Source organism: Microcaecilia unicolor, chromosome 3, assembly GCF_901765095.1.
Source record: "Microcaecilia unicolor chromosome 3, aMicUni1.1, whole genome shotgun sequence".
In the NCBI taxonomy this organism is placed as follows: Eukaryota; Metazoa; Chordata; class Amphibia; order Gymnophiona; family Siphonopidae; genus Microcaecilia; species Microcaecilia unicolor.
In genome coordinates, this window is record NC_044033.1 from 529,256,606 (window position 1) to 529,279,061 (window position 22,456).

At 45.1% G+C, this 22,456-nt stretch overlaps 2 protein-coding genes across 3 annotated transcripts in view; one reads left to right on the plus strand and one right to left on the minus strand.

The window, feature by feature from the left end:
- WASF1 (WASP family member 1) overlaps positions 1-22,456 on the minus strand; it is a 576,737-nt gene that overhangs the window by 257,005 nt on the left and 297,276 nt on the right. The window contains exon 1 of one of the 2 annotated variants that reach the window (XM_030199199.1): positions 2,410-2,474. The exons of the other annotated variant lie outside the window; for it this stretch is intronic. The gene's annotated coding sequence lies outside the window, so the exon portion shown is untranslated. Of the gene's footprint in view, positions 1-2,409; positions 2,475-22,456 lie in introns of those variants that run through there. 2 annotated transcript variants of the gene reach the window in all.
- LOC115467331 (pre-mRNA-processing factor 17) overlaps positions 12,267-22,456 on the plus strand; it is a 122,045-nt gene continuing 111,855 nt past the window's right edge. Inside the window, exon 1 of the mRNA XM_030199201.1 lies at positions 12,267-12,420. Within this exon, the coding sequence (XP_030055061.1) occupies positions 12,289-12,420 (132 nt within the window). The 5' untranslated portion in view covers positions 12,267-12,288. The remainder of the gene's footprint in view (positions 12,421-22,456) is intronic.

A 22,456-nucleotide genomic window follows, 5' to 3' on the forward strand; every position in this document is an offset into this window, starting at 1 on the left:
CTTTCGCTACTTTGGCTTCTGCTCAGATAATCTAGAATATGAATCTCTGGATCATGTTGCTTCCTTTCTGTATCATATCACTAGACATTGGGACACTTATAACCCACTCATCTCCTTTATATAAACAACAACAAATCTTGAGCTCTACATTTCATGTTCTCTGCAAAATACATTTTACTCCAAATATGGAGTAGTTCTATTCTAAGACACAGAGCAATCACACATACCTAGGTGCAAAGAAGGTTTCATTGAGCTCCATGTATTAAGCTTTTATTTATACAAACATTAGATATTATTATTTTTTTTATTACCAGTAAGAGACTTCAAGCAAATTAATCTCAAAATATGCTGTGTTCCTTTTGACCTGTGGGCTTGTCATGCATTTCTTGTCATAAGCTTCAAATTTATATTTAAGTTCAACAAATACATTATCTTGGGATAAATACCAGACGTATGTAAATTCACATACTGTATATAGAATACCAAACAAGATGACTAGCCAAATAAAAAAAACTTTTGATATAACACAAAATCCAATACAGGGCGCATTCACATATGTGAATACTTTAATGCAAAGTCTGGTTAAAAGCATGCTTCCTATTGCGGATGATCTGAACAGGTTTTGGTATGTTGCATATACGTATTATATAATATATATACAGCACAATAAACAGTGGATCCAGAGAACATACAGAAAATATTAAATTATATGCCATTCTACAATTCATTGTTCATCTATACCAAATGTACACTATTTTATATGTACTGTTCCGTATTTCAAAAATATACAGAATAAGCAAAGAAAAACATAACTGTCGTGCAATTTTTCTGACTTCTTTAAGTTGCTTGCACCTCAGGGAGCAGTCATGATTAGAAAGGAACCAGGGCTCTCACACAGAAGACTGGAATTTTTCATTCAGATTATGCTATCTTTTGTAAAAAAAAAAGAAGATGAGGAAGAGACAGAATGTGCAAAACAGAACAAAAAAATAAATACATAAATAAAGCTTGGTTTTTCACCAAGTATTCCCTGATGTGAAGTGATCAATTTGCCGGCACAGTCAGCTATATGGGATCAGTGAGTTAGGCTATTAAACATTTGAAGGGAAAATTACCCTGCAGAAGATTCAAATTTGATTCCCAGGCTCGGCTCTTCTGTTGTTCTGGTGAAAAGGAGCAGGGAGGTTTCTGGCCTTTGAGTACACTGACTACATAGTTTGTTACCTTTAGATTGTAAGCTCTCTTGAGCAGGGACTGTCCTTCCCCACGTTTTAACTTGTACAGCGCTGCGTAACCCTAGTAGCGCTATAGAAATGCTAAGTAGTAGTAGTAGAGTAGGGTGATGGCTGATAAAGAGGCTCAAAATTGTTTGGTTCAATACAGAGCCAACCTATACGCACCTCTACCCCAGTCCAGGATGGGCACCACATAGGCCCAACTGAAGTATGTTTCGTTTTAGTTGGTTTACTATTTACTACTACACTGCCCATCGACATGCACATGTGAGCAATGTGTGTATGACTGGAGGAAGGGGGGGGGAGATACTACAGGAGGCATAATCCCAAAATAGGGGGGGGGGGGAAGGTTCATGGCACCAGATCCCAGAAACATGTGAACATATGTGCTGAGTCACATGGAAGTCCATGAAGCCCAGCGTCCTGTGTCTTGACAGTTGCCAGTCTGGGTCATAAGTGCCCAGCAGATCTCAAGAGGGACATCTAGGATGCAATTAATGAGCAAAAATAAACAGCTGTTGGGGAGGGGGGAGGGCTTAGTAAAGATGTAAGGTTTTAAGCTAATCAGAACTGGCTTGTTTAAATTTCTCTTATGTTAATCATGGTCTTTATGTAACACGAATTGTCATGTACTTATCTATTATATACCAATTATGATACATTGAGCCTGCAAAAAGGTGGGAAATAAATAAATAAAAACTGACACAAGGCTTTCATCATTGTATTAGTACAATTCCTATGATTTGCTTATTGTTCTTTGGGTTAGTAGAAATGACTGTCATTCATTGTACAACTGCTCTTTTATTGATTGCAAAACCTGCTTTGATGTTTATTCATCACGATTTCATTTACCAATAACTGGACTAACAAGAGTGAAGCAAAAGCAAATGACTAAGGAAATGCCGGCGTTGGAATCATAGAGAGACGGGGCTAAAGGTCTCTGGCTTCACTTTTCTCATTACTGCAAAGCTCTCGGTGCAAAACGAGACCCCGCAAGGTGCCACGAACGACCCCCGGGACATTTATCATACAGACCCCAAGGCGACCCTCTGCCCCCGAGAGCTGAGGAAGGACCAATGACCCGGGTCACGCCGCAGCCCCCACCTTGGAGACGGGACTCGGCTCTCTCTCTCTACCTTAGCACAATGCCGCCGCCGCCGCCGCCGCCACCTACCCCGGTTGTTGGAGCCGCTCTCCGCCTTCTCCTCACGCCGGCAGCGCCGTTTGCCCGGCTCTCCGCGCGCTCCTTTTCCCACACGCGCGCACGCCCGCCCGTTGCCGGGGTCACCGGCTGTAAGCGTTACTCGCTCCTTCTTCGCGCGCGCACCACAACAATAACATACATCGACTGGAAAAGCCCGGCGAGCAGGTTGGGGGGGGACATGATCTTCTGCAATTAGGTGTTTTCTTTTTTTTTCTCTCTTTTTTAACTTCTGCCTCACACGGTTCGACGCCGCTACGTCTTTTTCTAATCAAGCCGGGTACCTTTTATTCGGAAGTCTCCCCTTCCCCCCCTCCCCAAATTGCACGGTTAGTTCAGGTCTCCCCCATTAATACATAGTGGTACGGTCCGCCCGGCCGCATTTATTTATTTATATGCGCAGCACGAGCTCAGCGATTTCTGACGTGTGACGTCGGTACGTACGCTGGCTTTTTTTTTTTTTTTGCAAAGCACAGCAGAGAAGGGGGCGGGGTTGGGGGTTTGTGCGTTTACCTGCGGTTGCAGGTACTAATTTTCCTGTGCAGGAATCAGGATACTAGTGTTAATACCTCAGCTGCTCCTGCTTATAAAGTCATTTAATCTCCGTAGCAGAGTAAGGCCCAAATTAAGATTCGGACCGGATCTGTCACTTATCCAGACGACTCAGGCTGTTCCATTGCGTGGAGCATACAAAACATAGGTGACACTGCGAAGAGTGCGCCTGTTTTCATGTGATCTAAATAGAGGCATTCCTAGGGATGGTGTTGCAATGCATACAATACATGCACTTGAACTTTCAAAGTGGAGTGGAGGCGTAGCCTAGTGGCTAGAGCACCAGTCCTGCTATTCAGAGGTGGCCACTTCAAATCCCACTGCTACACTCTTGTGATCTTGGGCAAGTCATTTAACTTAACCCTCCATTGCCTCAGGTGCAAAATTACATTGAGCCCTCCAGGGACAGAGAAATGCCCAGTGTACCTGAATGTAACTCACCTTCAGCTACTACTGCATCCTCAGAAGCTTAGCTGAAATTGGGTGACGGAGCAGGTGGGGGGAAGAGGGGGTGGTGATTGGGAGGAGAGGATAGGGGAGGGCAGACTTGTACAGTCTGTACCAGAGCCGGTGATGGGAGGCAGGACTGGTGGTTGGGAGGCGGGAAATACTGCTGGGCAGACTTATCTGGTCTGTGCCCTGAAAAGGACAGGTACAAATTCAAGGTAAGGTATACACATATGAGTTTGTCTGGGGCAGACTGGATGGACCATGCAGGTCTTTTTCTGCCGTCATCTACTATGTTACTATGTTACTGAAAAAGGTGGGAGCAAAATTAAAATAAAAAAAATAACTATACATTTGTGCAAGAGGATATGTGCAAATTCTAAGAAGATCTGTGCAAATTCTTGCTAAGGATGTAAAAAGAATTGAAGCGGTGCAAAGAAAAGCTACGAGAATGGTACGGGATTTGCATTACAAGACGTATGAGGAGAGACTTACTGACCTGAACATGTATACTCTGGAGGAAAGGAGAAACAGGGGTGATATGATATAGACGTTCAAATATTTGAAAGATATTAATCCACAAACAAACCTTTTCCGGAGATAGGAAGGCGGTAGAACTAGAAGACATGATATGAGATTGAAGGGGGGCAGACTCAGGAAAAATGTCAGGAAGTATTTTTTCACGGAGAGAGTGGTAGATACTTGGAATGCCCTCTCGCGGGAGATGGTGGAGATGAAAACGGTAGCAGAATTCAAGCATGCGTGGGATAAACATAAAGGAATCCTGTTCAGAAGGAATGGATCCTCAGAAGCTTAGCCGAGATTGGGAGGCAGGGCTAGTGCTAGGCAAGACTTCTACGGTCTGTGTCCTGAAAATGGCAGATACAGATCAAGGTAAGGTATACACAAGAAGTAACACATATGAGTTTATCTTGTTGGGCAGACTAGATGGACCGTGCAGATCTTTTTTGCCGTCATCTACTATGTTACTATGTTAATTTTCTTGCCATTTATTTATTTATTGCATTTGTATCCCACATTTTCCCACCTTTTTGCGGGCTCAGTGTGGCTTACAATACATTATGAATGATGGAAATACAGTTTGTTACAATTCGGTTATGGATTACATTGTGAAGAGTTATACGAGACAAAATCAAAGTATCGTTAAGGAATATATCAATGGAAACGAACATTGAAACATTGGAAGGAAAACAACGGGAAACTAGAGGGTCTGAGGACAATATATAGTATATAATAACGAAAAACATATGGTATACATTTTCTGTGATTAAAGGTATGAGTGTGGTGAGATTTCAGGATTGAGAATTCATAAGTGGATGTGTTGTTGTATAACTGAACAGTGAGTGTGGATTTTATATGTTTTGGTTCTTTCCGTAGATTTTGTCAAAAAGATGTGTTTTCAGTAATTTGCGGAAGTTGGTTTGTTCGTAGATCGTTTTCAGGTTGCGCGGAAGTGTGTTCCAGAACTGCGTGCTCATGTAGGAAAAGGTTGACGTGTGTAGCGCCTTGTATTTCTCTCTATTCCTTATTCCCCTCTATTCTCAGCAAAGCCTCCCCTATGGTCTTTGAGCCCTTCTCAATCATCCCTAGGAGTCACCTTTTCACCCCCCCCCCCCCCAATAGAGAAGAAGATAGTGGCCACCCTTGCCTCCTCTGCAACTATCTTGCTTCTCCTCCCAAGACCAGTATGCCATACCACACAACAGTATCAGCCTACCTCATTGCTACTAGTCTGCTCTCCATTTCTTCAAGGACTGGGGTTACAGTTTTTTGTGCTAGCAGTCTGTTCTCTTGATGGAAGATGACCAGAATAACCCCACACACTGTTCCTCCAAGTGAGAGGGGACAATCAACCCACTCCATCTGACCACCCTGCCTTGTCCACTTCTTTCTGGAGCAGTCCAGTCTCAGGGAGCAGGGGCAGCAGAACACCATTCTGGCTGGAGACACCAAACAAACTAATCATCCAGCTCTTCCCTCAAGCTTTTTGGTTGCTGATTCTGTGTTGGGCAAGATATTGTTTGTGCTATGTCCCCAGTGGCCTATCCCATTCCACTACCTGTGTCAGGAGGGGAGGTATATCAGCTACATGGATAAGCCCACACAACTAGCACTTCTCAGCGGATTGGACAGGAGTGGAATCAACCCATCTACTTCTCTGCTCTGTTCAGCTGTTCCTTGAGTTTTGGCAGTCCACTGTAGTGATAAGAATCAAAGGAGTGCATTTGTTGAGGGTGGGCTATAGCACTGTCGCTTCCCCCACAGGTTCTGTGCTCAAGGCAGCTCCCCCTGCTTGCATCTCTCTGCTCTTATTCCCCTCTCTTCCAATAGATAGGCAAAACTAGGGAGAGGCAAGCTAGGCACATTCCTAGGGCCCTGTCAGATATGTCTTAATCCAGCCTAGATTGAACGCCGTCCAGAAAACAGATTACATCATCAGTCACAGGTGCTGCACAGTCCATACAGGACAAAATTAAGCCATCACTGTACATTGGCATCTAAGAAGAAGAGGTAGCATCGTTAGCTACTGAAACCCATTCCCCCCCCACCATGTAGAGTTGGCCTGGAGGATAGCTGCTATGTGTTGGGCTAATGCTTACAGATGGAGGCCTTCACCACAGGCTTTCATCCAAGGGGGGTATCCGCTGTGAGAGAGGGGCTTGATGTAGGAGGAACGGTATTAAGGGGAAATATGCTTTTGGGACAGGCAGGGGATCAACTGTTGTGCGGTTACCTTGTAGGATGAATGGATGAGGGGCTTCTCATTTTTCTCCCCAAACCCACCTCCCCACTACCCCCGTTTTCTATTTCTGTTGATGGCTCTCTCATTCTCCCTGTCTCCTCGGCTCGAAACCTTGGGGTTATCTTTGACTCTTCTCTCTCCTTCTCTGCTCATATCCAGCAGATTGCCAAGACCTGTCATTTCTGTAAAATCCGCCCCTTTCTTTCCGAGCACTCTACCAAAACCCTCATCCACACCCTTGTCACCTCTCGTTTAGACTACTGCAATCTGCTTCTTGCTGGCCTCCCACTTAGTCACCTCTCCCCTCTCCAGTCGGTTCAAATCTCTGCTGCCCGTCTTGTCTTCCGCCAGGGTCTCTTTACTCATACTACCCCTCTCCTCAAGACCCTTCACTGGCTCCCTATCCGTTTTCGCATCCTGTTCAAACTTCTTCTACTAACCTATAAATGTACTCACTCTGCTGCTCCCCAGTATCTCTCCACACTCGTCCTTGCCTACACCCCTTTCCGTGCACTCCGCTCCATGGATAAATCCTTCTTATCTGTTCCCTTCTCCACTACTGCCAACTCCAGACTTCGCGCCTTCTGTCTCGCTGCACCCTACGCCTGGAATAAACTTCCTGAGCCCCTACGTCTTGCCCCATCCTTGGCCACCTTTAAATCTAGACTGAAAGCCCACCTCTTTAACATTGCTTTTGACTCGTAACCACTCGCCTCCACCTACCCTCCTCTCCTCCTTCCTGTACACATTAATTGATTTGATTTGCTTACTTTGTTTTTTGTCTATTAGATTGTAAGCTCTTTGAGCAGGGACTGTCTTTCTTCTATGTTTGTACAGCGCTGCGTATGCCTTGTAGCGCTATAGAAATGCTAAATAGTAGTAGTAGTAGTAGCCCCCAAAGCAAATTCACAGCACCCAAAGGTGCAGGAAGGAATGAACAATCACATAAGTGCTGACAGCTATATAGATTGGGAGAGGAAAGGATCAGAATTCTTGTTGAGGTTTAGGCGTGGAGAGGTGAGGGAGTGCTGATACAATATGGGTGTATTTTTAGACCTCCACATTCAGCAACATAATTAGATACTTGTGTTCTCATGTTTATGGGGGGTTAAAATGGGGGCAACACACTTCTGAATTTGGTCCCACTAAAAGGTTAATCCAATCCTTGCCAGAATAAATTGCAATTCACAGATCTACATAGTGATCAGGGGCAGCATACCACCCTTTTTTTTTGGGGGGGGGGCACATAAAGCTATTTCCATCCCTGACCCTGGGCTCCAAAACATTGGTGGCCCGCCCCATTCTACTGTCAGTTCTGATGATGAACAATAAGGTATGACCTGGTCCTGGAGGCACCCCAGACAGTCAGGCTTTCAGGAAATTCGCAATGAATATTTATGAGACAGATTTGCATGCACTGCCTCCACTGCATGCAAATCTCTCTCATAAACATTCATTGTGGATATCTTAAAAACCTGACTGGCTGGGATGCCTCCAGGGCCAGGTTGGGGAACCAGTGGGCATGGCAACAGAAAACAGAATGTAGTTAGTTAGTTAGTTAAATAACTAAAACATTCTGAGGTTTCGATGCTGGTCCATCTCTTCTTCGGTCAGGTTATGTATTTGGCTTGATCATAGGATACAACATACTGAACTGATATAGCTGATGGTTTTCCTGTATCTCCCTAGGATAATGTGTAGACTTTCTTGTTCATTCTGCTTCAATTTTGTTTTGTTATTTTTCATAGAGGACATAGTGATGAAACAACTTACTGAATACCTAAATAAACACTCAATTCTGCATGATCTCAATCAGGATTTCGGTCAAATCACAGCACCGAAACTGTACTAGTGTCTGCAATTAACTCATTCAAACAAGCAATTGCAACTGGTAACAATATACTCCTCCTACAATTCGACATGTACAGCGCCTTCGACATGGTTAATCATGGAATACTATTACATATACTAGAATACTTCGGAGTAGGAGGTACAGTTCTCACATGGCTCAAAGGATTCCTGACCACAAGATCATACCAAGTAACAACGAACGCGGACATATCACCTCCATGGATACCTGAATGCGGAGTTCCCCAAGGATCCCCCTTCTCACCAACTCTCTTCAACCTAATGATGATACCTCTAGCCAAACTTCTAGCCAACCAAAACCTCAACCCCTACATATATGCAGATGATGCCACGATTTACATCCCGTTCAAACATGATCTAAACTAAATCACCAACGAGATCAACCAAAGCCTCCAAATCATGCACTCCTGGGCGGATGCCTTCCAGCTAAAATCCAACGCAGAAAAAACACAATGTCTTGTACTCACTTCACAACACAACACAACCAACTACTCTACCATAACCACACTATACTGTTCTCTACCCGTCTCACAAAATCTGAAAATTCTTGGAGTTACCATTGATCGAAACCTCACACTCGATGCCCATGTGAAGAATACGACAAAAAAGATGTTCCACTCCATGTGGAAACTCAAAAGAGTAAAACCTTTCTTCCCAAGATACATCTTCCATACCCTAGTACAGTCAATGTTAATAAGTCATCTGGACTACTGCAACGCACTATACGCTGGCTGCAAAGAACAGACTATCAAAAAACTCCAAACAGCCCAGAATACCGCAGCCAGACTCATATTTGTAAAAACAAAATATGAAAGTGCAAAACCCCTAAGAGAGAAACTTCACTGGCTCCCACTCAAGGAACGCATTGCGTTCAAGATCTGCACGATTGTACACAAAATCATTCACGTAGACACCCCAATCTACATGCTAAACCTTGTGGACCTGCCTCCCAGAAACACCATAAGATCAGCCCGCAAATTTCGCAATCTGCACTACCCCAGCTGTAAAGGACTAAAATACAAGCTGATACACGCCACCACCTTCTCTTACATGAGCACGCAGTTGTGGAATGCATTACCTACAGCCCTGAAAACTATTGATGAAATAACTAACTTTCGCAAATCTCTGAAGACATATCTCTTCAACAAGGCCTACAAAGATAACCCATAGCCTTACAAAACTACCTCACCAACCCAGCCAGTATTATAGACCACCTTCTATACTATCCTGCATAACATCCTCCTTGTTTCTGCCCTTACTTAAACCTTGTACATTACCAATTGTATCTGATAACCTGGAATGACTATGTCATAGCAAAACTCTGTAAGCCACATTGAGCCTGCAAATGGGTGGGAACATGTGGGATACAAATGCAATAAATAAAAGAAATAAACAAATAGTACCAACTGAACTATTATGAACAGATGTGGGGGAAACCTGTATTTCTCAAACATGTTGTCTCTGCCCTCCACCCTCTTCCCCATAAAAAGAATGCCTGTAGTTTGTAGATATTCACCATGCACAAATTAACCTTAGATCAACCCGTTATGAGAAATAAAAACATTTTTGGTGAGGTGTTTTGTTCACACATTTCAGCTACTTTCTATGTTCTACCAAATACATAGAAATATGGTTGGAAAAAAACACAATGAGACCTTTTTATTGGACTAATTTCATACATTTTTTTTACTAACTTTCAAAGGCCAGAACCTTCTTCCCCAGGTCAGGACAGTATGAGCAAAAGATGACAATATATCTGAACATATAAGTAAAACATAAAATCACTCCAAAGACAGTCTCCAAGAGAAAAGTAGAGATAAGGGAAAGGGGACTTGATACACAGCCTTTCTGTGTTTTTTTTGCAACTACATTCAAAGCGTTTACATAGGTACTTATGTGTACCTGGGGCAATGGAGGGTTAAATGACTTGCCCAGAGTCACACGGAGCTGCAGTGGGAATCAAATCCAGTTCCTCAGGATCAAAGTCTGCTGCATTAACCATTAGGTTGGGATTCGGGAATCTTGCCATTCTTTGGTGTTCTACATGGAATGTTGCTACTCTTTGAGACTGTGTATGGAATCTTGTTAATGGGACCTGACATACCACCTTATATACTACAATATTCCATGTAGAATCTCAAATGGGGAAAGGGAAATGATCAAAGTCCACTGCACTAACCACTAGGCTACTCCTCCACTCATTCCACCAATAAGAGCCAACCTCATCAGTGATGTCACAATGGCTTGATTGCCCGACACTTGGCTCACTTCTGATATTGTGATGTCATAAGGGAAAGGGGGAAAGGGAACTGGGACTTGATTAACCGCCTTTCTGAGGTTTTTGCAACTACATTCAAAGCAGTTTACAAAGTATATATATTTGTACCTGGGGCAATGGACAAGGTTGAATTGCCTGAAGTCACGCTGCACTAACCACTAGGTACTCCAAGGGTTGGATAGATAATCAGAAGGAAAGAAAGCAGTATAATTTCAGGGGGCCGATATTCAGACTGAAGTTGGTGGTCAGCCCAGATATTTAATTGCAGGAAGACCTTAGGAAACTGGAAGAGTGGGCTTCCAAATGGCAGATGACATTTATTGTGGACAAATGCAAAGTGATGCACGTTGGGAAGAATAATCTGAATCATAGTTATATGATGAGGGTCCAACTTAGTAACATAGTAAATGACGGCAGATAAAGACATGAATGGTCCATCCAGTCTGTCCAACAAGATAAACTCATTGTACAAGGTATGTGATACTTTAAATGAGAGTTAAGTTTATATATTCCTGGACTAACAAAGAAAAGTAAATAAGAGTAAAAGCCTGGCTTAAAACCCCACAGCCTACTGGAGTTAAGTCTGGCCCTGGCTTGCGCCCAGCTCACGTAGAACTTAAAACGTTTGCTGTGACCCCTTGTTTGCTCTGTCTGTCTGTTCTAATTAGATTGTAAGCTCTGTTGAGCAGGGACTGTCTCTTCATGTTCAAGTGTACAGTGCTGCGTACCTCTAGTAGTGCTTTAGAAATACTACTACTACTTAACATTTCTAGAGCGCTACTAGGGTTACGCAGCGCTGTACAAAATAAACAAAGGACGGTCCCTGCTCAAATGAGCTTACAATCTAAAGAACGAAATGTCAAGTTGGGCAGTCTAGATTTCCTGGGTAAGTAGTAGTAGTAGGTGCTGACCTGAAGAGCTAGCTAGTGCCCTGAACTGTGTGGCGAGACCAGGGTTATACTAGGGTTATAACAGTTAAATCCTGTAGTCATTGTTTGTTATGTCTGTTTTTACTGTATTACACTTTTTATTATATATGTAAATGTTATTATCCACTTAGGATTTATAAGATAATGCGGTCTATAAGAGTTTTTACATGAAACATTTTCCATAGCTTGGTAACACTGGCTTTGGAGGGTAGGGGTTCTTGAAGGAGGAGAGGATTACTGGGGTGTTTATTTGTTGTATATATTGTACAGAGGAAATGTACCATTTGCTGCTGTTTATCTCTTGTTTTTCTCAATAAAAAGATTAACATAAAATAATCCAGGAATGTAAGACCTTTAAGTTATGAACTATATTGGCACCAACGTGACCGGACTTTAGAGAGTGAGGTTTCCTATCATATTATAAACCATAAAATTATATTGTTCAATGACCTAATTTACAACTTTTTATAGCATTATTATAGACAAAATCCACCTCTGCTTGTTTCTCACCCCTCCGTTTTCCTTTCAAACTAATTCTGGAATGCTTTTATGTTTTACTTATGTAGTCTGATAATTTGGTCATGTTGTCCTGACCTGAGAAAGAGGGTAGTAAAAAAAATGTATTGTTAGTCCAATAAAAAGGTATGATCTTATTTATTTCTGTTTGTAAAAAAGTTTTGTCTCTCTCTCTCTTTTTTTACCTGCTCCCCAATGCCACAGTGGCTAATGGTTAATATTATTTAATGTCAGCACTTGATAGTCTAGCAGAGACTGTGTATTCCAGTTACAGTGTACAGCGCTGCGTACGTCTAGTAGCGCTAGAGCAATGAGGGGACTGGTGTTAATCGTTTCAATGTTGCCTTTTTCTATGGTGCATGGCGGGTAAAAGGGGTGTGGCTACGGTAGGGGTGGGGCCGTCCTGGGAAAAAGTAGGTTGGAGAAGAAACACACACAGAGAGGAGAGCCCTGCCTGACTACGTCGCTTCCGGTCTGGCAGACGCACTTCCGCTTCCATGGTGGCGGCGGCCATGGAGGCCTTGGTTTCCTACGGCAGCGGTTCGGAGTCGGACTCGGAGGCTGAGGCGGGTCCGGTGCGGAGTCTGCTGCGTATGGACGTGGACTCGGCTCCGGAGGTGGCGGTGAAGGTGAGGGGTCCCTCCCCGTCCTCTGTCCTTTCCTCCTCCACTTTTCTACATTGAGGCCGTCGGGGGCCAGGGTAGAAAATCGGGAATAAACTTGGTTGACCCGGCGTGATTGGACATTGCGCCCACTGTCTGGACCCGTAGCCAGAGGTTGGGGGCACATTTTGAGTGCCACCACCTCACAAACAAATACCTTTGCCTGAAGGGGTCCCCACCCTCCCACCAGCCGAAGCCTTCTTCAGCGCAGTCTCCGTCACAAGCAGCGAACGCGGCTGCGTCAGACATCGCTGAGCGTCACTGTGCAAAAGAGCAGGCAGCGAACGCGGCTGCACCAGAGACCACTAAGCGTCAGCGTGCACAAGAGAAGAAAGAAGAGCAGGGGGCAGGCAGCAAACGCATCTGCGCCAAAGACCACTGAGTGTCAGCGTGCACAAGAGGAGCAAGAAGAAAGAGCAGGCAGCGAACGCAGCTGCACCAGAGGCCGCTAAGCGTCAGCGTGCACAAGAGAAGAAAGAAGAGCAGGGTGCAGGCAGCGAACACGGCTGCGCCAGAGACCACTAAGCATCAGCGTGCACAAGAGAAGAAAGAAGAGCAGGGTGCAGGCAGCAAACGCATCTGCGCCAAAGACCACTGAGTGTCAGCGTGCACAAGAGGAGCAAGAAGAAAGAGCAGGCAGCGAACGCAGCTGCACCAGAGACTGCTGAGCGTCAGCATGCACAAGAGGAGCAAGAAGAAAGAGCAGGCAGCGAACGCAGCTGCACCAGAGGCCGCTAAGCGTCAGCGTGCACAAGAGAAGAAAGAAGAGCAGGGTGCAGGCAGCGAACACGGCTGCGCCAGAGACCACTAAGCATCAGCGTGCACAAGAGAAGAAAGAAGAGCAGGGTGCAGGCAGCAAACGCATCTGCGCCAAAGACCACTGAGTGTCAGCGTGCACAAGAGGAGCAAGAAGAAAGAGCAGGCAGCGAACGCAGCTGCACCAGAGGCCGCTAAGCGTCAGCGTGCACAAGAGAAGAAAGAAGAGCAGGGTGCAGGCAGCGAACACGGCTGCGCCAGAGACCACTAAGCATCAGCGTGCACAAGAGGAGCAAGAAGAAAGAGCAGGCAGCGAACGCAGTTGCACCAGAGACTGCTGAGCGTCAGCATGCACAGGAGGAGCAAGAAGGGCAGGGAGCAAACATGGCTGCGCCAGAGACCACTAAGCATCAGTGTGCACAAGAGGAGCAAGAAGAAAGAAGAGCAGGCAGCGAACGCAGCTGCACCAGAGACCACTAAGCGTCAGCGTGCACAAGAGAAGAAAGAAGAGCAGGGTGCAGGCCGCGAACGCGGCTGTGCCAGACACCGCTCAGCGTCAGCATGCACAGGAGGAGCAAGAAGAAAGAAGGGCAGGGAGCAAACATGGCTGCGCCAGAGACCGCTGAGTGTCAGTGTGCACAAGAGGAGCAAGAAGAAAGAAGAGCAGGGGGCAGGCAGCAAACGTGGCTGCACCAGAGACCGCTGAGCGTCATTGTGTACAAGAGCAAAAAGAAAGAGCAGGCAGCGAACGCGGCTGTGCCAGAGACTGCTGAGCGCCAGTGTGCACAAGAGAAGAAAGAAGAGCAGGGGGCAGGCAGCGAACGCAGCTGCGCCAGCATGCACAAGAGGAGCAAGAAGAGCAGGGGCAGGCAGCGAACGCAGTTGCGCCAGAGACTGCTGAGCATCAGCGTGCACAGGAGGAGCAAGAAGAAAGAAGAGCAGGGGGCAGGCAGCGAACGCGGTTGCGCCAGAAACCACTAAGCATCAGCGTGCACAGGAGGAGCAAGAAGAAAGAAGAGCAGGGGGCAGGCAGCAAACGCGGTTGTGCCAGAGACGCTGAGCGTCAACATGCACAGGAGGAGCAAGAAGAAAGAAGAGCAGGGGCACGCAGCGAATGCAGCTGCACCGGAGACCGCGCTGAAGAAGGCTTTGGATGGCGGGGTTTGGGGACCCCCACCAACCAAACCAGGGGCCCAGATGAAATTTGTGGGGGCCCAGTCCCCCCGTAGCAACACCCTAGTCTGGAGTGCTTCAATTCTTTATTTTTTCTCTTGAAGTTATTGCACAATTCTTGTGGCCCCAAACTGTGTTGGAGGTAAACCACTGTGATCTGTTCGTCACTTACAGTGGTGTTTTACGTTTTGAATAAATTCAGAGGATGCCCACTACAGTGCTGTTACCCAGTCTTAGGCTGGAGATTTGGGGACACACCTGGTTTGGAATTTATGACCTCCAAAGTGGTGTGAGATTTGTACTGATCCTGCTGATTGAGATTAGTGCTGGAAGTCCCATAATGCACTATAGTGCTCAGAAATTCAGGACTGGCTCAAAATCTCCAGCCTGGAATGGGTAACTTGGCATCTCTGCTTGGGATACTCTCCAGTTTAGGTTTTCAAGGTATACAGAAGAAGTATCTATAAGAAGATATTAAATGTGTTAATTTCCATTGTATGCAAATGTATGGCTTTCATATTCATCGTGATTCCTGTGTTGTCTCACTTGCATATGTAGACTTATATAGCAACCACATATTCATTGTTAAAATGTAGAACAGGCAGTGGGTAAATTAGAACAAAAGAAAAGAGTAAATATTGTAGACATTTGGGCTGAGAGCTATTGCCCTAAAGTAAAGTAATGGCTCTTATCCTTACCCCTAGAAATGTCACTTATGAAAATCAAAAAGGTCTTAAAGACCTTTTATTTTGAGCAAGCATTTTTGGGCTGATCTACTCATGTTTTTTTTTTAGACCAGCACTGTTTTGTGAAGCATCCTTTCAGTGGAAGTAGCAGAGGCCAAAAGAGTAACAATTTAATAAAGCACGGCAAATCAGTCTTCAGAATATGAGGCTGTGAGGGTACAGCTTGAGGTCAGGTGGGCCCTGCAGTCTTGCATCATAAATGGACAGGCTGGCTGAATCTTCTGGTCTCTGTTTGGCCTACTTCCCTGTGTGTTTCTTGCAAGACTTCAGTTTATTGCTCATCTTGTAAGTTTGTCTTTTGAGAACTACCAAGCAATGGTCCTTACTGATCTTGCAGCAAGGTAATTGAATTAGCAATTAGTTGCCCCATGGTTTTTCCTTCACCACACTTGCATGCATTTGTCCAGATCTCCCTAGTTGATTAATTACGCTGGGATATGAATCGGGCTACATCCTTTGTGATGGTTGTTTTGTTTTGGTTTTTTTTACACTTTCTTGGTTTCTGTGCTCTCAATCATACCATCATAGTGAACTGTTAAGAACCTTGGTCAATTGGGACAAGGTCTTTGCTTGCTTGCTTGCTTGCTTTCTTGATGCATCACTGGCCATTCTAACCGGTTGAAGAGGGTCTTTTTGTGAGTGGTACCTGCTTTGCCTCTGTTCCTCAGAGCTTGGTCCTGTGTCTGTTTTTGCTTATTATCTGTTTGAAACCATTTAGGGAGACTTTGTCTTTTCAGAGAATAAACTGTTGAAATTACATAGATGACATTCGGATTGTTATAATAGGTCCAATCAGCCTGTATCAGTATATTTTCAACTGTCAATGCATCGATCTGTTGAATTATTGGAGAAAGAATAGATTGTTTTGAACCCTAAGAAGACTGAGGGGCCTGATTACTAAGCCACGCTGCTAGTGCACCTTACTAAACAACACCCTGAGTTTTTATGAGTTGGTAGAGGCCTTTGCCCAGTGGGTTTGGTTTTTTTCAGTTTTCTTTTAAATCAGTTCTGTTGTGGATGGCGACCCACCTGCCCCCTGCAGGTGTGTGCGCTGCAGCCCAAAGTTTTATAGGGCTTGTGGCAGTTACTCCTGAGGGGGCGCTGGGAGTGAGGCCGTGTCTTGTCTCCAAGCTCCTGTCTTGCTGTGTTCCAGCCTTGCCTTGTCTGTACCCAGGGCAAGATGCACTAAAGACTCGTTAAAGCCCTTTCCTTACCGATTCGGTAAGGAACGGGCATGCATCAAGGAATAGGAATGCAAATGAGCTTCTCGTTGTAGCTCACATGCATTCTCTATTCCGTCGGTCAAGCATGCGCAGAGCAGCCAAGCATTATGCTGGCTGCTCTGCGCATGCCAAAGACGCCGCACCGCTCACCCCCTCCAATGCGCCTCCATCCCCTCCATCGAAAAAAAGACGATTTCCAATCCTGCACAGCCCCAACGAGAGGTACAGACCTCTTGTTAGATTTTCCACCGTTTTCCAGCGTTAAGGCAATCGGAGAAGGTTAGTGCATCTCATCACAATAGGGGTTTCTACACAATTTGCTCATCTGCATTCCGTTTTCGTTAGCTGCTACCGTCGTTGGAAAAAAGTCTTTAGTGCATGCCAGGCTTTTCTACTGGCTCGTTAAGGGCTTGTTAAGTTTAGTGCATCTGGCCCCCAGTCCTTGCCTTGCATTGTCTGCCTTGCCTTCAGTCAAGTCCTGTCTGCCTTGTCTTCTGGCAAGCCCTGCCTAGTGCTGTGCCTAGCTCAAGTGACTCGCCTGCAGTAGTCGGTCCGCCTACAGCCTAAGAGCCCATCTCTTTTTGAACTGTGACACAATGATTTGCATAGACTGCGTCCACTCATGCCAGTCAAGTTTTCAGGATATCCACAATGAATATGCAAGGGGGTACTCCAGGACCAACTTGGGAAACACTGGTTTAGAGTTTCGCTGAAGAAGCACTGAGCTTCTTTCAGTTAGGTTCCGTTCCTACCTGTACTGTACTCCAACCAAGTGGGGAATTTGCCTCCCATTGTTTACAGTGAGGAAGAAAGATGGTGGCGTGGCAGATTATTCACAGATACATTATTGGGGTTTTATTGATCAGGGGTAGTGTGCAGAGCAGTGGACTGGTATAAAGGGGGGGGGGGGGGGGGGTCCCAGAGTTGCTTTTTAAAAAAAGAATTTAGATAGTTCCCTCTAGAATTACAACAATTTGGCAAAGGACTAGGACCTTACCATTATGCACCAAGATTTTCCAGCCAACCAGAAATATCAAAAGAGGAGATAAGACAGGCAGAGAGAATGGTGAAAAAGTGGAAAATTGGTAGAACAAGAAGTATCCCGTATGAAGCCGAATGTTCCCTTTATCATTTAATTGTTCTCCTATATATAGTGGAATTGGAAAAGGTGCAGCGAAGGGCGACTAAAATGATAGCGGGGATGGGACGACTTCCCTATGAAGAAAGACTAAGGAGGCTAGGGCTTTTCAGCTTAGAGAAGAGATGGCTGAGGGGAGTCATGATAGAGGTATATAAAATAATGAGTGGAGTGGAACAGGTGGATGTGAAGCGTCTGTTCACGCTTTCAAAAAATACTAGGACTAGGGGGCATGCGATGAAACTACAGTGTAGTAAATTTAAAACAAATTGGAGAAAATGTTTCTTCACCCAATGCGTAATTAAACTCTGGAATTTGTTGCCGGAGAACGTGGTGAAGGTCGTTAGCTTGGCAGAGTTTAAAAGGGGGTTAGATGGTTTCCTAAAGGTCAAGTCCATAAATCACTACTAAATGGACTTGGGAAAAATCCACAATTCCAGGAATAACATGTATAGAATGTTTGTACGTTTGGGAAGCTCGCCAGGTGCCCTTGGCCTGGATTGGCCGCTGTCGTGGATAGGATGCTGGGCTCGATGGACCCTTGGTCTTTTCCCAGTGTGGCATTACTTATGTACTTATATCATAGTATAGTTCTATATATTGTGATATTATTGAACACTCATTACTTTGATCCTGAATAAAAAACCATAAAACCTTAAAGTCGAATGTTCATTGTCCTTGTGTCAGTCAATAAGGACGGAATTGAATAGGTTGCTTTAGTTATGTATTGGAAGAATTGATGTTGAAAATAGATTGGATCAGGTACTGTAGTTCCTGGTTATTAAGGTGCTGTTAGAGCCATTAACTATGAACCTACAAGAAAATCTTTTTAGAGATTGCAGCAACTAAAGCATGGACTCTGCGTCAGTCCTACTGCAAATCCCTGTAACCTTTTGGTAAGTCACAGTCAGACCTAAATTGACTGACTGGGTCAGAAACTGGTTAAGTGGGAGGAGATAGAGGGTAGTGGTAAATGGAGCTTGCTCTGAGGAAAGGGATGCTATCAGGTCCTCGGGCCGGCTCTCTTTTACATCTTTGTGAGCGATATTGCAGAAGAGCTGTCTGGTAAGGTTTATCTCTTTGCGGATGATACCAAACTCTGACCTCACCTTTCTGACCTTATTTGCAACTCTAACTAGTCCCTTATTTTCTTACTCCTGTTACTCTCTTATTTATATTTAAATCTGTTTATTGAGCAACTTAGAACTTGTACAGAATCACAAATCAAACCACATATATATTGTATCTAACTCATAACAATGTTCCCGTGCATTTTACATTTTTATCCCAACCCCCCACCCTTTTCATGCCCTCAGATACCTTTAAAAGACATGTTTCTCATAACTCTTCAACATTGCCAGCATACAACTAGTCCATTTCTCCCAGAGAGCCCAAATACCAGCATCCCAATGCCAACCTCGTAATATTCACTGTACAACAAGCTTCTTCTTGGCAGAAACTAATAAGCCAGTCATTATGCCAAGCTGCAAAGGGTCTCCACTCTTATGACCCTTCGGCTGCATGTCGCCTCTGTGGTGTTTGCTCTGGCTTCTGGGTGATCAGGATATGAACCCTATACCCTCCCCCCCCCCCCCCCCCCACCTTCCCCTCCAAACCATACAATAAGTCCTGAGCTTAATGCAAGTAGTCTCTCAGTTTGATGTGGTCCTCAATCTGTACCCATCTGACTCAGCGAGATTCGGCCTATCCCTCTCTTACAATGATCTAAGTGCAGTCAAAAATTCAATATGAAGCTTCTCCCCCGTGAGGGCAAAGTCAGCCATAGAGGTTCCCATTGCATTCGAAACTGCTGCCCAGGTACACTATCCCATGATTTAACCTGACATCTATCTGTTCTCATCTGGACAATCATCTGAGATCTCCAAAATGTCAGAGAGGGTCCCATTTCTGATGTCCAAGATTTTAGAATGGATGTAAGCCCAAAATAAACAGCCCTTTGTATATATCCTTTAAATCCTGCTGGCGGCGGAGACGTGTAGCTATTTTTGAAAAGATTATTAAGGGATCTTTCAACAGTGTACATCCCCACTGACTATCTATCGTCTGCAAGAGCCCTCCCCAAAACTGTTGCACTCGTGCACAGCGCCAAAACATATGACCCAAAGATGCATTAGCGATTCCACATTTGGGGCAAGAACCATCACAATTAGTGATCATTTTAGAAGCTCTCCTGGGGGGTATATACATTCGTAACAAGATTTTATACATACGTTCCCTCTGTGGAATCGAAATCCTCATAGAGTATAACTGTTTTATAAAAGATTTACATAAATCTTCAGTCACCTCGCAATTCAAATCCTCCCTCCAGCCACGGACCAAGAGTGCATAATCTATCTCAGATGATGTCTCTCTCAATTGCTGGAGATGAAACCTGAGTGGCACAGACATCTGCGCCCCCAAGGAATACATCTCTGCCAACACTTCTTGGACGTCTTCAGTTAAGTCCGTCCAGCATAGGGAGGAAATGTAATGATGTAATTGAAAATAAGCAAAATGATGACTTGTCTCCTCCCCCAATACCTTCGTTAATTCTGAAAGGGCCTTTAGCCTCCCCTCCTCAGTGAGCACATGAGATAAGTATATTAAACCCTTCCTTGCCCAGCGTATAAACACTCCTCCCCCCTGACCTGGCGGGAAAGCTGAATTATCACAAATGGCCAACCATGGCGTGGTCTTACCCGAAAACTGATGTCTTCTACAGATCCATCTCCACGTAGCTCTCAGAGCTGGTAACAAAGGATGATGTGCTAGTGCGTGTGGAGGCATCCCTTTCCCCCCATGCAAGAGACTACTAAAGTGCCACCCCGGGAACCACCTTACCTCCGCCTGTGTCACTGAAAACTCAGAGGTGCCCCGAAACCAGTCATTAATGTGCCGCATTTCACATGCCACCGATAAGGTCTTTATGCTGGCCAGGCCCATCCCGCCGCAATCCCTAGGCGATGTGAGAGTGGACATCGGGAGTCTGGGCCTATTCCCCTGCCAAAGATATCGTTGGAGAAGGCGATTCACTCTCTTTTCATCTGTTCCCTTCAAAAATATTGGTAATTGTTGGAATAAATATAGCCACTTGGGGGCAATCAACATGTTAAAAAGCGCTATTCGCCCCCACAACGATAATGGCAGGCCCTCCCAGAGTGCCAGTTTCCGCTTTGTCAGCTCCAGCATTGGTTTAACATTGCCTGAGTAAAGCCGTTTTAAATCTCTGGGGAGAAGGACACCTAGATATTTCAATTCTCTATCCACCCATCGCAAAGGGAATTCCCCCCTCCACTCACGTTGTACCGTCTCGTCTAGGGCCATTGCACAAGATTTTTGTAAATTTAAGGAGAAGCCGGAAAGCCTACCAAATTCTTTTATTTTAGACAGGGCCTTCCGCAAGGAAACCTGCGGATTCGACAACATCATCACAATATCATCCGCATATGCCAGCGTTTTAACTACTTCAGAGCCAATGTCCACCCCCACCACCCCCACGGAGCTATTCAATACTCTGATTAAGGGCTCTAGAAAAGGTCAAACAATATAGGGGACAAGGGGCACCCCTGTCTAGTTCCCCTGCATATGGGAAACCAGCCCGATCTACCCCCATTTACTGCAACGTGTGCTCCTATTCCAGTGTATAATGTTTTTATGGCTTTCCAGAACCCATCCGGCACTTCCATCCATTGCAGTAAGTAAAAAAGATATTCCCACCCCACATTATCGAAAGCCTTAGAGGCGTCCAGACTGACCAACACTGCTGGATTCCCCCCAGAGACACTCTTGGCCATTGCCAATAAAATTCTACGAACGTGCAGTACCGAGTGTCTCTTCGGGACAAACCCCACCTGCGCCGTACTCACCACTCCTGGAAGATAACCAATCAATCTATTCGCCATCATTTTGGATAAAAGCTTAATGTCCACATTTATCAGTGAGATGGGCCGGTATGATTCTGGATCTTCTGATGGTTTACCCGGTTTAAGGAGCATAACTATTAGAGCTGTGTTTTCATGTGGCGGGAACGTTCCAGAGTCAAGCACTGCATTATAATACTCCAACAAAGGCCTCAACCCTGTAAGCTGCATAGTTTTATAAAATTCTCCCGAAAAGCCATCAATTCCTGGGGAAGAATTTAATTTCAACCCCTTTATTGCCGTCTGCAATTCCTTAGGTTGGAAGGGGCCAGCTAAAACTTCTTGAGCCTCCGGAGTGAACTTTCCCATCCCTGCCCTTTCCAGAAAAGCTACCACCTCTTCTTTGTTCGGAGGGCTCCTATGCGCATACAAATCTTGAAAATATTCTTTAAATATCTGCAAAATTCCCTCTGTGCGATTTGTTACTCTCCCCTTTACATCTTTTAGAGCTCCTATGGTCCTATTACCCTTCCACGATTTTACCATACGGGCCAGGAGCCCGCCCTGGCGGTCTCCATGCCTGTAGAACCTATATCTCTGAAAAACCATCTGTCTTTTGGTCTGTTCATGGATCAATGAATTGAGGGTTACCTGCAAGGATAGATAATTTTCTTTATTAACCCGAGAAGGGGATTCTAATAATGCACGCTTGGCCCGTCGCAGCCGCCCAGTTAGATTTATAATGTTTGCCGCTACTTTTTTACGTCTCGTGGCTGTGTACTGAATAATGTCCCCTCTCAGAACTGCCTTTGCTGTACACCAAAACAGCCCTGGATCCTCCCTGTGCTGCTCATTGTGAAGAGAGAACTCCTCCCACTTCTCCTGTAAGTATTTAAGAAACTCCTGGTCTTTGACTAAGTAATTTGGAAATCGCCAGCGCCTTATGGGATGACTGTCCCCTGGGGCCTCCAGCGCTACCCATATCGGCGCATGATCCGAGATCACCACCTGTTCTATCTGTGCCTCCGAGATCTCTGAGAAAAGACTGGATGAGACAAACACATGGTCTAAACGTGCCCAAGAGCCTTGTGCCCTTGATCTATGGGT